At 40.7% G+C, this 13,782-nt stretch overlaps 1 protein-coding gene across 1 annotated transcript in view; it reads right to left on the bottom strand.

The window, feature by feature from the left end:
- The window catches only part of LOC146699710 (protein turtle homolog B-like), a 132,437-nt gene that overhangs the window by 50,939 nt on the left and 67,716 nt on the right, over positions 1–13,782 (bottom strand). Inside the window, exons 7-11 of the mRNA XM_085469550.1 lie at positions 7,758–7,903; positions 2,109–2,251; positions 1,720–1,860; positions 1,223–1,339; positions 523–673 (exon numbers count right to left, since the gene is read on the bottom strand). Coding sequence (XP_085325676.1) covers positions 523–673; positions 1,223–1,339; positions 1,720–1,860; positions 2,109–2,251; positions 7,758–7,903 — 698 coding nt within the window. The remainder of the gene's footprint in view (positions 1–522; positions 674–1,222; positions 1,340–1,719; positions 1,861–2,108; positions 2,252–7,757; positions 7,904–13,782) is intronic.

The raw sequence follows: 13,782 nt of genomic DNA, 5'->3' as shown, positions 1-13,782 counted from the left end.
CCTGCGTCTTTTGTAAAGACGTGTGAGAATTGCAACTATAAGCTCCGAATTGAAAAACAGCAATGAAATGAGTTGAGGTTAGCATTCACACAGCAGTTTCTTCAGAAAATGCATTTTCTAGTTATTAATTATAGATTTCAACCAACAGTTCAAGAATCTCTAACACATAACAAAATGTTACTTTCTAAGCTAGTTAGCTACAGTTAGCTAGTAACTTAGCATTTAGTATTCTAATAATCAGTTAGATCAACCCTCCCTCCCCACTACCATCAATTTAAATGTAGTCAGTTCTGGCTCTAAATAACCATTTTTAGTCTTTTCCTTCAGAGTTGCTACAATATTGCCAACTAATCTTAATCTGCAACATAAAATTAAAAGTTTGGCAGTAAGAAATTAGAAGCTGCTGGGGAAAGAGGCCTTGGTCTACAGCTAACACTATAGTTGCTAAAGAAAGAGAATTTGATATTTGTACGTGTGCGTCTACATATCTATATGTGTTTGTGCATTTATGTATTCAGGTACCTATGACTTGGACGTGCGTGCTGGCAGTGATGCTCGTGGCAACATTGGTGGCGACACACTCCCACTCCCCATGGTCCTCCTTTGTGAGTGACTTCAACTGTAAGCTGCCTCGGGGCAGAACATTGTGCTTGCTTTTACTGGGCTTCCCTACCTGCAATCCACCCGGAGCATGGAAAGATAGAGCCAGCCAATGCAAAAGATAAAGAAAACAGTGCATTGGCATGTGTCATACAAAATGTACACTTAAAAAAAAACAACCCAAAAACAACCAGTAGTTTAACAGCTACTAAAAAGCCCAACCTACCATCTGACATCTGCAACAATACAAAATGATAAAATGTGTGTTCAGTAAATGTGAGACAGAAACAATAGCTAATCATACAGTAGTCAGTAAGCAGGATTAAACACACCCCATGATTAAGAAACGAATTGAGAGAATCTAATATGTTCCCTGATTGCATTTTTTATAGACATCATTAAAATGTGATTAAAAATGCTACAATGACATACAGTACAGTGAAATTAAAATCGGAGCATCCACTACAGACAGTGATTTTAGAAATGAAGGTTCCTCAGTGGAAAACAGTGAATGTGACATAACACAACAAGAAGCACCGACTAATGAGCTGCCTTACACATGAGATTCAGTGGACAGGCTGTGCACATGTAGGGAGGATGTATGATGTGCAAGGGGTTTTACCTTCCTCCATGTGATGTTGGGAAAAGGGTCTCCCTCTGCTTCACAGGGGATGACCAGTTCTCTTCCAGCCTCCTGCCTGTACACCCCTCCAGGAACCACTGAGAATTTGGGAGGGTCCTGCCCAGAAAGAAATTGAGAAGAGCTGTCTTCACTGAAGAGTACACATGAGTGAAGTTGCATTTAATCCTGGAGACAGATGGATGCTTGTGCCCTTCGTATTCAGGATGAGATTTATTGAACTGGGCAAATTAACATCATGTTGCAGTTGTCAAAAAAGTGGAAAGCTTGGAAAGGTTTATGTATATTATTCATTTAATCTGAAGTGTTCTAAATAGTTCCTGTATTTCAAATAAATAAAAAATGTTGCAATATACAGTAAACTGTCTGCAAATGAGAAAACAAATCCACACCTTTCAGAGTAAGTCCTATCAGTAAACCTTTAAATGCCAGAAGAGGGAAGTGCTGAGTATTCACATATGTGGCCTAAATATATGTACCTTTAGCACCAGGGGAGCAGGAGGCGACCATCCCATGGAACCCAGGGCATTGTAAGGCATGCAGGTATAGGTGCCAAGAGAGTCCTCCGTCACCTCTGCCACACGGATGCTCCCATCTTCCATTTGACTCCAACCAGGGTACTAAGGATGGAGAAATTGTGCTCAGCGGATAAGAAGGAGTAGACAGATTACCAGTGTGATGGTTGTCAGTAAATATGATTTAAAAAATCCTGAATCTCTTCTCTTGAGTAAGAAACAGAGAAGTGCACTTAAAGTAAAACAATCAATGTGAAAAATGTAATCACAACAGCAGGAATGAAGCATTCATTTCCAGACTAAAGTTAGGAAAAGTGGAAGAAAGGGACAAAAGCAGCAAAGCGCCGGCTCACCTTATCTATCCGCAGAGGGAGGCCATCTTTTTTCCACTTAACCAGAGTTACAGGGGGGTTGGCATCTACAGGACAGCGAATGAAGCCAGGCAGACCAATGGCTGCGTAGATGACTGATGGCATGTTTACCACACGGGCAGGATCTGGTAAAAAAAAAACACAAAGAGAGAATAACCCACATGCTAAACCATCACTTTGTGGCAGCGCAATGCCTGTTAGTTGTTCTAGTAGATGTGCAGAGAAACAGAGAGGGCACTGTTCACAGAATGTGGGCTCATCATCAAAATAATTGAAATAATGACAAAATAAAATTAATAAATGAATCCAGTTATGTATATGAAGAACATCTGGTCTGGTGAATCCTGGTTATTGTCAGACACCTCTGCACCTTCATTATATTCAGAATCTAAAACTTTTCTTTTCCTAAAAAGTATTGTTTGGAAAATGAATGTCAGTACGATCTGCTATTTTCTGCCGTTTGATGTTTTCAGCTCCCCTGAGGCACATCTACTACACAATATTAATACTAATAACATGCTTTTACTTGTCTTTTTTCCAATCTGTCAAAGCTTACATGTAGGGACGGCATCACTGTTGACTTGACATGACTTTAGATTCAGATGGATGCATTGGTTTCTAGTGATTAAATTACACAAAATCGCATCTTCCATGGAAATTGATTAGGCTGGACAAAATGTCAGACTGTACATGGAAATTACAAGTTTACTATTCTGTCTGTTTGCTAATTCATCCATCACAAGTAGTTGATGACTTTGCTCTTCATAACACTGTCTGATGTGTAAAGGTACATTTTAGGAATTTGGGGAAATATGCTATGTTAGGTCCACGTCTTCCAAAGGTGAGAAAAATCATACTACCATCGCATCTGCCTCTGCTTAGTTAGTATTTAGAAGCTACAGCTACAGCATATGGTTGAGATGTAGCACCAAAGGACAGCTCCTCCACTGTGTTTTATAGCTGTGACGCTCAATGTACCAACTGATGATAATTTGAACCAAAAATTTATAAACATAAAACCTGTTGCCACTGATTTTCGGTGCAGTTCTTATGTAATTTGACATACCTCAGCCTTTCCCTTTCTTAAGAATGGCTTCTTGACAGCAACCCTTCTCCTGAGACCGTTTCTGATGAGGTATCAGTAGCTGGATCAACGAAAGGGTCAGATGTAGCTCTGGGGGCATGTGTCAGGTCCTTGGTGGATTTTTTAATATTCTTAAGGACACTTTCAGACACTGTCCCTATGCTGTAGATTGACTGTTACTATCTTTGTGCTTCACTTGAGCAGTTTTCTTAAGGTTTTTAAGGACATGCCACACAGCATCTTTTTGGTGGAATAATACTATTTTATGATTGCCTTAACTTTGGCATTTCATGTAGATTTAGCTAAAAATATAGGAAGAAATTATGCATGTTTACATAAAAAAGTGCCTAAAAATTCGATTAAAAGTTAGATCTTTGATAGGTTGTTATGTGTAGACAAAAAACTAATATATTTATTGAATTAGTTGCGTTCTTTATCCTTAAATTATTCATAGGTCAGTGTTAAATGGCTTAACAAGCAAATAGACATTTCTCTGACAATGATCAGATACAAGGACTGGGCTGAAAATGAGTGAAAAAAGTACCTGACTTCTCAGAGGTCAGGTACTTTGATACTAACCTAGATTTAAACAGTTAGTTTGAAGCCCCTATTGGGCTGAATGAGGAATGGAGCTTCAATATTCTTTCAGTGGTCATGGAAACATAAAAAAGTATTGAATTATAAGGCAACTTTGATAAATTCTAAAACAGTTTGGCAACCAAAGCAAGGTTTTACAAGCTTTTGTCACTTTACGCTAGATGTTTGCTACACACACACACACACACACAGTTTCAAAACATTACACCTTCATTAACGACTCAATTCAACATGATCGTCACTGCTTGTCTCGTCAGAGAACTGAACAAATTACATGCTAATTGTGATACAGGTGCCACCACATACCTGAAACAATCTTGAACCTCTGTGCTCAAGCAATAACATAACAGCATGACATGTTAATATGTTCATTTTTCTTATAATGTATCCAGTAACTTTAAATAGTCTCAAACCTTACCTAAATATTACTAAGTCAGATGAAAGTTGTTGTGATTTTCAAATGTATTTGTAGTCACAGTTAGTTACAGGCAAAATCAAAAATTCCTGTGACATCATGTGACACATAAACTACCTCATTCAATCATTCAGAGCAGCTCGGATTAGTTCAAGGTTAATTGATCGTCTCTACTTTAGCAGACATCCTTCCAGATGTCCCCTCTCAATTTTAACTCTCAAATAATAGGGATTTGCTATGATGAACAAGCTCAGCCCCTTGGTTTCTTTGGGACAGAAAGGATGACTGATGGAGGGAAAGGGAAGCAAAACTTATTCAATCTGGAATTGTAAAGGGGTGAGAATAGTGTAATGTCTGAATGAGGTCAGGGAGGAAAGCTTCACAGTAAGCACTGGGTGATAAGGAGGAGAGATGGTGTGAGTGGGAGGAGTGCTATCTGCAGAGCGATGGAGAGAAGGGCGAGTGAGGCTGAGCGTGGGAAAGAACACAGGTGAGAGAGGGAGAAAAAGAGACGTGTCACCAAAACAACTTTGTACTACAGTAGTTGTCCTCTAAAGTCCAAACCTCTGGCCGACCGTCATTCTGCCACAAAGAGCCCAGAGCAGCACTGCCACTGGCACCACAGTCAAGTTTCTAAATATAGCTCTGAGACAGCCTATCGCTCACGACACGCTGGTTCCCACTATAAGATGCTTTGGGGGAAGTTATTCCCTGGCAAACGCTTCTGGGAGAAAGACACAGACAGCTGAGGAGAGAGATTTAAACCAAATAAGACATGAAAAAGAATAATGACATAAATAGGGAGAGTGGTTGAGGATTGATAGAGAGAGATAAAAAAGGATGAGGTGAGAATAAGAGGAAAGAAAGAAAAGAGAGAGCCCTCTGCAGTCAAACAGAAAAGTGGTCCTACAGCAATGATGTAATCCCCTCTCCTCTCACTGCTCCCTCCCTCTTGTGACTGCTGTTGCCTACCTCTGTTCTCTCTCTCTCTCTCTCTCACACACACACACACACACACACACACACACACACACACACACACACACACACACACACAGACACACACCACAATCTAACAAAGCGGGAGAGTGAGGGAATTCAAATTGTCTGTTGCCTTGACTACTGCTGATGGCCGGTCACCAGCAGACAAGGCCGAGCTCTCAGTGCTCGTCCTGAGACATGCAAATAAAAGCCAGATGCTTTTATTTAGTGGCTCAAGCTGGGAGTGACTGATGGACTGATAGAGTGTTTTATGATGGGACAGAGAAATGAGGAGGCAGTAATAATCATGAAGATGGGGAAGGGAGAGACAGAGACGTGCTGGTGTGCATATGAATAAATATTCATAAATGGGTACAAATCAGAAGAAGTAGTGAGGGAAGAGAAGGGGAGAAAAGGGAGGATGTGGGCAGAAAGCAACCAGAAGCAAAATAAAACAGAAAAGTATATTTGAGAGGCAAAACCGGTGTTTGCATGGGATTATATGTTTGGATGAGAAGTGGAACAGAGTTAGGCGGGAGACTAGTCGAGTGTCCAAAGTGATTCCACGGTGCAGAGCATTTCAGTTGATTTCTGGACACACAGTTTCACAGCTGTGTCCGGTTTGACTCAAGCTCAGATGGACAGAAACTGGTGTCCCCTCTTAACAACGCAGAGTGATGAGGAGTTACAATGAGTTGTAGGTTCTAGGGCTCATGTTAGTATTCGGCTTTGTCTTACCCACATCCAATATGTGCACTTTACAAGACTGGAAGATTTTTTCCAAAGCTTTTCCATGTGAATGCAGCAAATGAGGAAAATCTATTAAAAATTAAATCAAAGGTAATCACCTATCCTACATTTTTCTCAAACCTACATAAGTTACAATCAATCATGTGAATGTTACAGGTGTTGAATAAAAAAAAGAAGTTGTCAGGAAGTTTAATCTATTGAAGTTTTCTCACACTGCCTCTAATGCTCTATTACTCGACCTGTCTTACTCGACCTAAGTCTTTTTAGCATTTATTAATTTCTGGTGGTTTGATAGCAACTTTTATCAACTGACCAACCTGGAATGGGTATGGACTCATACCCATTGTTTGACAATTCGGGGTCAGTGACGCTGAACAACGATAAAGTGAATCTTTCTTCATGGAGAATATTCAGGGCTGATGAAGCCAAACCAAAAACTGCAGTTCTTCTATTGAACCCCATGCTTCCAAGAAAAAATGATCGACTTAATAGCATTAAAACACAGGTTTGGCCTCTATAAATAATTTACTCCTTCCTTACATCTCTACAGGTGGCAATTTTTTCTAAATATTTATCCGTCCATCTAGATACTGTAGTTAGGAGTGTGGCCCCTGTGTTGGTGACCCCACAAAGGCCATTGGTCCCTCCACTTATTATAGTCAGTGCACTGGACCTCTGCACTGTCTTAGTGTTGTGCCTTTTTGGAGGGTTTTATGCTTTATTTGACTCTTTCCCCCACAGAACCACAGTTGTATATATTTACCAATTTAATACCGAATGTCATCAATGCCATGATATAAAACATCCAAATATGTCCAACTTTCATTTATCTAGCTTTTGAGGGGAAGTTGAAGAATTTGGAGGTCGTCCTACTTTTTCGGATCGGATTTGCTTAGCAGATGGTACAGTGCTCCTTGGACTTGCCCATTGTTCTGAGTGTTGGTCAACCTAGTAAATGCTGTTAATCACTATAACTATTAGTTATATTCAAGTCATGATAATCAATAACAAGAAGTTAATCAGCCAAAACTGTACATTTATATCATCACTTCTTCCTTTTCTTGTTCTCCTCTTCTTCATCTGACTCCACTATCACTGATCTCACCTCGCTCATCTCCTTCTCATTCTCTTCCTCTTTACCTGAAGCCTCGTCTCCTGAACTGAAGTCAGAGCTCTAATGCAATCAAATGGACATAAACTCGGTATTTTATTCCTGATTGGACAAGTAATCCTTCTACTGTATCTGCGGAAAGCTGACAGCAAGCTGGTGATAAAAACAGCATCTCATTATAAGCTCAGGCAGTATGTGTGGTGGTTGGCCTTATTACCCCACAGCAAAAAGGTCCTGAGTTAGACTGGATGGTAGCTGGCCAGGGAGAGCATGCAGACTACTGTACACACAGAAAGGCTTCCTCCCACACCCCAAAAGCATGCAGTTAGAGGAGTTAGGTTAACTGGTGATTCTAAATTGCCCATAGGTGCCAGCAAGGTGATACAGCGGATATCAAGGAAAATAATACACTGAACCTGGGATATGGATCATATTGACTGAAAGAGTTAAGACATGAAAGTCATTCAGTGTGTAAAATTTTTATTAAATGCAATTGAAAGCTTCTGCAAAATGCAGAAAAAGTTGCAACAACCATCAAAAGCTGTGATGAAACTGTCTCTCATGGGTGCTGCCCCAGGAAAGGATAAGCAAGATTTCATCCTGCTGCAGAAATGTTCATTTAGCAGCACCTCAGACTAGAGCACACACCACTGCTATGTAGAAAGTAAAAAAAAAGAGAGACAGGGCACTCACATTGCACTGTTAGGTAGGCAGAGGCAGTCGGTGGTCGGCCCAGGCTGTTGCTTGGAGCACACGTGTATTTCCCAGCATCTTCTGGCTTGACGTGGGCAATTATTAGGGAGCCGTCTATGAGAATACTGACTCTGCGCTTTAGGTCACTGTAAAGATGAAGAAAAGGGAAATGATCAATCAGCCGTGCTTTATCTGACATTAGGTCATCTGACTACAAAAGAGGGCTGGCATTTCACTATAATCCAGGTTCTGGTCCAACATAAGACTCAGTTAGAATAGAATAGAATAATCCTTTAATTGTCCCACAAGGGGAAATTTGGTTGTAACAGCAGCCAGAAAGACACATATACAAACATATTTACATTAAGGACAATAGTTACTATAAACAGAGTACTGTACAGTTATTAAATTAAATTAACTACAGATAAGAGGCAAACCCAGGTTGTAGTGCGAATCGGTTGATTAAATTATTGCAGTTACAGCGCAGATGTAAACATCTATGATTGTTGGGAGCAGTGTTGATTGTACAGTCTGACAGCTGCAGGGAGGAAGGACCTGCGGAAACGCTCCTTCATGCATCGAGGATGCAGCAGTCTGTCACTGAAGCAGCTCTGCAGTTCAGCAACATTTACATGCATGGGGTGGGAGACTCTGTCCATCAGAGATGTTATTTTGGCCAGAGTCCTTCTGTCTCCCACCACCTGCACTGGGTCCAGGGTGCATCCCAGAACAGAGCTGGCCTTCCTGATGAGTTTATCCAAGGTCTTCCTCTCAGCTGCTGATAAACTGCTGCTCCAACATACAACACTGTAAAAAAATGAGAGATGCCACCACAGAGTCATAGAAGGTCTTTAAAAGCGCTCCCTGGACTCCAAATGACCTCAGCCGCCTCAGCAGGTAGAGTCTGCTCTGACCCTTCCTGTAAAGTTCATCGGTGTTGTGGCTCCAGTCCAGTTTATTATTCAGGTGACCACCCAGGTACCTATCCACTCCCTGGATGTTCACCGGTGTCAGTGTGGTGGGTCTGCGTCTCCGGAAGTCCACCACCAACTCCTTCGTTTTCCCGGCGTTGATCAGCAGGTGGTTCTGCTGACACCAGTCTACAAAGTCCAGAGTCCACTGTCTGTACTCTGAGTCCTCCTCACCTGTGATGAGGCCGACTATGGCAGAGTCGTCAGAGAACTTCAGTAGGTGGCAGCGTGGGGAGTTGATGGAGAAGTCTGCAGTGTAGAGGGTGAAGAGGAACGGTGCCAGCACAGTTCCCTGTGGGGCCCCCGTACTGCAGACCAGCATATCAGAGACACAGCTATGTGACCTCACATACTGTGGACGTTCTGTGAGGTAGTCCAGTATCCAGTGGGACATGTGGTGGTCCACTCCCGATAGCTCCAGCTTGTCTCTCAGAAGTCGTGGCTGCGGTAGTAGTTAGTCCACTGTAGCAATCTTCCACACTGAAGCTTTACACGCCAGTTGAGGAACGTTTGTCAATGACATTATTGACAGATACACATATATGTTGGTCATTCATTGATGATATAAGACCCCTGTATTTAACCTCTATATTTAACTTGCTCTTTTTTGCTTATTTCCCAGCGGATATGTAACTTTGACTTGTGTGTAACATGTAGCTTGAGTCATGATTCACAGCTGGTTGCAGAGGAACTATAAGTCTACAGGCTTCAAAGGTAGCTGGAAATCACAGGAGCATGTACTTCCCCATGCTTGTTACTTACTACCCTACAGCACAAAATAATTTAAGTGTGAGGTTGAGGGATTTATTGATGCCAGTACCACATCGTATATTTCAGACAAAAACTCTATAAACCATTCAGTTTGTAACTCTGTGCCAGAAGGGAAGAAGGGGATCACAGAGGTCCGGGTTCATGCTTAGCTTAGCGTCAGACACAGTGCTGCAGATTTCTCAGCTGCCCCTTCATCCAACCATAATCCTTTTTGTCATCCAAAAGGTGTTTGGAGGTTGTTTTTTTATTTTTCTCAATTTTCAGTTGTTTCGCTTCTATTAGACATTAAAGGTGGAAAAAAGAGGAGCGAGGAGAAAGAGAGAGTGGGAAAATACAGGATGTATCACAGTCCTGGGTTATTCTCACCCAGCATTTTGAGTTTCTTGTCTTTTGGTTCTTTGAGTCTTTTTTATTTATTAGGTTCTCTGTGTATTTTATATTTCTTTGCCCAGTATGATTATATCCTGTGTTTATTCTGTATTTCTAGTCTTGGTTTGCCTTTGTGATTCCTCCCCAGTCAGTCTTCATATGCATCTGTCTGTTCCCACAGTCCAGGGGTGTCCAACTCCAGGCCTCAAGGGCCGGTGTCCTGCAGGTTTTAGACGTGTCCTTGCTCCTTGATTTAAATGGCTAAATGACCTCCTCAACATGTCTTGAAGTTTTCCAGAGGCCTGGTAATGAACTAATCATTTGATTCAGGTGTGCTGACCCAGGAGGATTCTAAAACCTGCAGGACACTGACCTTGATGCCTGGAGTTGGACACCCCTGTCCTACTCAGTCTGCGTTCTTCCTGTTTTGCTTTGATAGGCTGTGTCCCAATTCAGGGTCTGCACGCTTGAAGTACGCATTTTAAGTGCGATTACGTCACCGCCATGCGACGACGGCTGTCCCAATCCGAAGTGTACTTCAAATGCATACTCCAAATGCGCCGTCGATTTCCCCAAATATCAAGCGTGGTGCGGTGCACGCTTCATGGTCCCATATATCCCACAATTCATAGCGCGGCGGTGGGTGTGGATAATTTTGCCGCAAAATACGGCAGAAGGGAGCGGCCGAAGAGTGAACTGTCAAAGTACTGAATATGATGTCACTTATTTATGTGCGAATGTTTAATAATGAAGAACATTAAAACATTACTATTGGCCACATGTCGGCAAAGTTGTGTGACATTAGTGATGTTTGTACTTTCAGCGTTAACTTGGTTTTAAAGCCTATATATATATATATCATAATAATCTGACAATACTATAATATTGGCCATATTATATTTGCATTACCACAGTGGGATGATTTTAGTCTCATGAACAACTAATTGTTATTTACTGACTAATCTTGAAATGACTGTTCAGCACAGAAATGAAGCCCAACAATCATGTTTTACGGTCCCGTGGTCTCAGCCTCAGATACTCAACTAATCAAAGTGATGTCATGACGAAAATGCATGACTAACAAAACATTTGTTTCTCCTTCATTTCTGTCAAACAAAGCTGTATGTAACGTTACTCGCGGTTAGTATCATGGTTGCTAGGCAACCTGAAAAGCGCGACGAAGGCTAGACCGTCCCATTTCACAAGCCTCTCACTTCCGCACTTCTCGTACTTATAGTACACACCGTACGTAGTGCGCGTAGTGCGCGTACTTCAAGCGTGCAGACCCTGAATTGGGACACAGCCATAGTCTCTCATCGGTGTGTGTTCTGTTTTGCTCTTCCCCGTTTCGTCAGTGTAATTAGTGCCGTGTTTCCTCTTGTATTTGGTGTCTGCGTCTTCCTATGCTCGTCGTCGTAATCTCCCTCACACTGTGTTCTGTTCATAGTTCGTTCCTAGGTTTTACAGTTCAGTTCTGTATTAACTTGTTCCAGCAATAATGCTGAGGTTTTTTGTGTTTAAATCTTTGTCTGTGGGACTGTGTTTGGGTCCAATCCTGCCTTCCACACAGAGTACATGACAGGATGGGACAGGAAAGAAACCAACAAGGTAGATTTAAATGTCATTCTGCTTTTGGTTATCCAACTTCTGGGCTATCTAGTACGCATAAAGCTTTTAAAGTAAAACTTGATATTGCATTTGTAAAAGCTCTTGTGTCCAAATTAAAAATGGAAACAAACATTTTTTGCATGTCTTATCATTTGATTCCAGAATACTTTGGTACACAGAGTTTATTCTAGTCAACTCAGTGACTGTAAGATATCATCACGCAAAACTGTGGCTAAACAAAACAGGCCCAAATCAACAATCTCCACCACCATGCTTACAGATAGTACCGATGTGCTGTGTGTAGTTTTCTTCTTGGCATTGTGTATTATGGCTGAACATCATTACTTTGGTCCTGCCTGTCAAAAGGAAATTGTTGCAGAAGTCTTATGGTTTGTACAGATTTGCAATACTCTTTTTTTTTTCTTTTTTTTTTAACCTGCAATGCTGTTTGTGACAAACACCATTAGAGAACACACCATCAGCTGCACTTGTCAATTTTTTTATTTCTATTTCTAACAAGGATTTCTATGTAAATAAGAGTTTTTGCATTCATATTAGTTCAAATGTCTATTTTCTCTTATTCTGATTGCAAAGACTTGCAGAGAAAAGCTAAAAACCCATATTCTGACTGAATAAGGTTAGGGTACTATCTTCAAAGTGTTAAATAACTTTTCAACAGCAAATGAGGAGACTTGTTTTAGTCTTAACCTATAATTCCTCTGAAAAATAAGGAAGGCTCCACACTACGTCAGAAAAACTGAAAAATGTGATCAGGCTTTTAATGGTAATAGTACTGCCTTTACCCCTGTAAACTCTGTCTTCTTCAAAAACAGTGCACTAAAGCAGTTTTGATGTAATGTGATGCAAGTGGGAATGTGAATTATAAACCTGACTTAACTTCAAGCAACTAAAATGAACCTTTGGCCACAGATACGTCTGTCTGTATACTCATGTAAGTTTTCTCATATACTTTTTTTCCTTTAACCTCCTAAGACCCGAACTCTTCCACGGCATGCAATTTTAATTTCTCTTTGATATTTGGGCATATTGGGGCCCGATGAATGTAAAAACAAAGAATTAGCAGATTTTTTTTTACCTTATTTTTGTTTTTATGAAAAATCAGAGCCACATATGAGGATATTCGTTAAAATTTTTGATAGAACAGTAGCAGTATAATGTCCTCGTAAGTGGATATCAGGCCCTTGTAGAGCAAAATTTAGTATTTTGGTCTAAATAACCCAAAATGTGATGTCCACATATGTGGACGCCAGGTCCTAGGAGGTTAATGATCTGTACACGTAGTTATAGAAATAAATAAAAATATTTGCATGAGTCATGGGTGTCTTAAAACTAAAGCTGTTGGACATAAAATACAAACTTTTCTGAATTTCTCAACAACGAATTTTTATGGTGTGAGAAGGCAGTTACAAAAATAAGTGCTGGAGCAGTATTATCTATCTATCTATAATCTAATGCACAACAGGAAGTGACAATACTGTTAGAAAACAGCAGCGAGTTCAAAAGTTTAACGATGTGAAAGACAAGCGCTCAGCCTTCTCACAAGCTAAAATGCTGCTGGATTGTAAAACTTACTTCGTCATTGAAGCCTTGTTTAATTACAGGCACAAGGCACACTCGCCTCTGAGTAAATCTCTTAATAAATAATCAGTTTCATCAATTATTGAAGAATTCTGCTGCTATGTTATGAAAGCTGTCATGTACAAGCGTGACATGAGAAAACACTAGCCTGTTGTTTTGGTAGTTATTCATTATTTATCCACTGAGCATAGAGTAAGGGGTTTTAGTTCTGCAATGCAAAGGTATCAAATATTTTCATGTCTAATGCCTAAAACCTTAAGTCTCCTAATCTTAAAGGGTTATCTTTGAGAAGAGCGTAGTCAAAAAGTCACGTTAAATTCTGCTCAAAGATGCGGACGTGTTTAGCTGCTCAGTTAAAAAAAGGAGGTATTTCCTCTCTAACTTTCATGCTAGCTTTTGACCATCTATTACTTCTACCTTTTCATCTAACTTAGACACCTCCATACACAACTCTTGATGGCTGGTAGATGCACCTATGGCATGAATGTGAAAGTTCTGGATTCACAAGTTTTTCAGAAAACTTGACCTCTGACCTTGACTGTTAGCTCAAGGTCACTAAGTTTTAAACTCATCTGAGATTATATGCACCTATGTTATGAATTTCAAAATTCTACATGGCCTACGATTTATTGTATTCACAAACTCGGCTACCCATGCTGCCCGCCTGCCCGGCAAGGTGACACAACGTTGGCCTTTTACGACTGAGA

Source organism: Copadichromis virginalis, linkage group LG10 (assembly GCF_057382275.1).
Source record: "Copadichromis virginalis isolate Kocher_CV1m ecotype Utaka linkage group LG10, C_Virginalis_male_GT1.1, whole genome shotgun sequence".
NCBI lineage: Eukaryota > Metazoa > Chordata > Actinopteri > Cichliformes > Cichlidae > Copadichromis > Copadichromis virginalis.
Note: the sequence above shows the minus strand (reverse complement) of the source record. Positions and strands in the feature narration are given on the sequence as shown.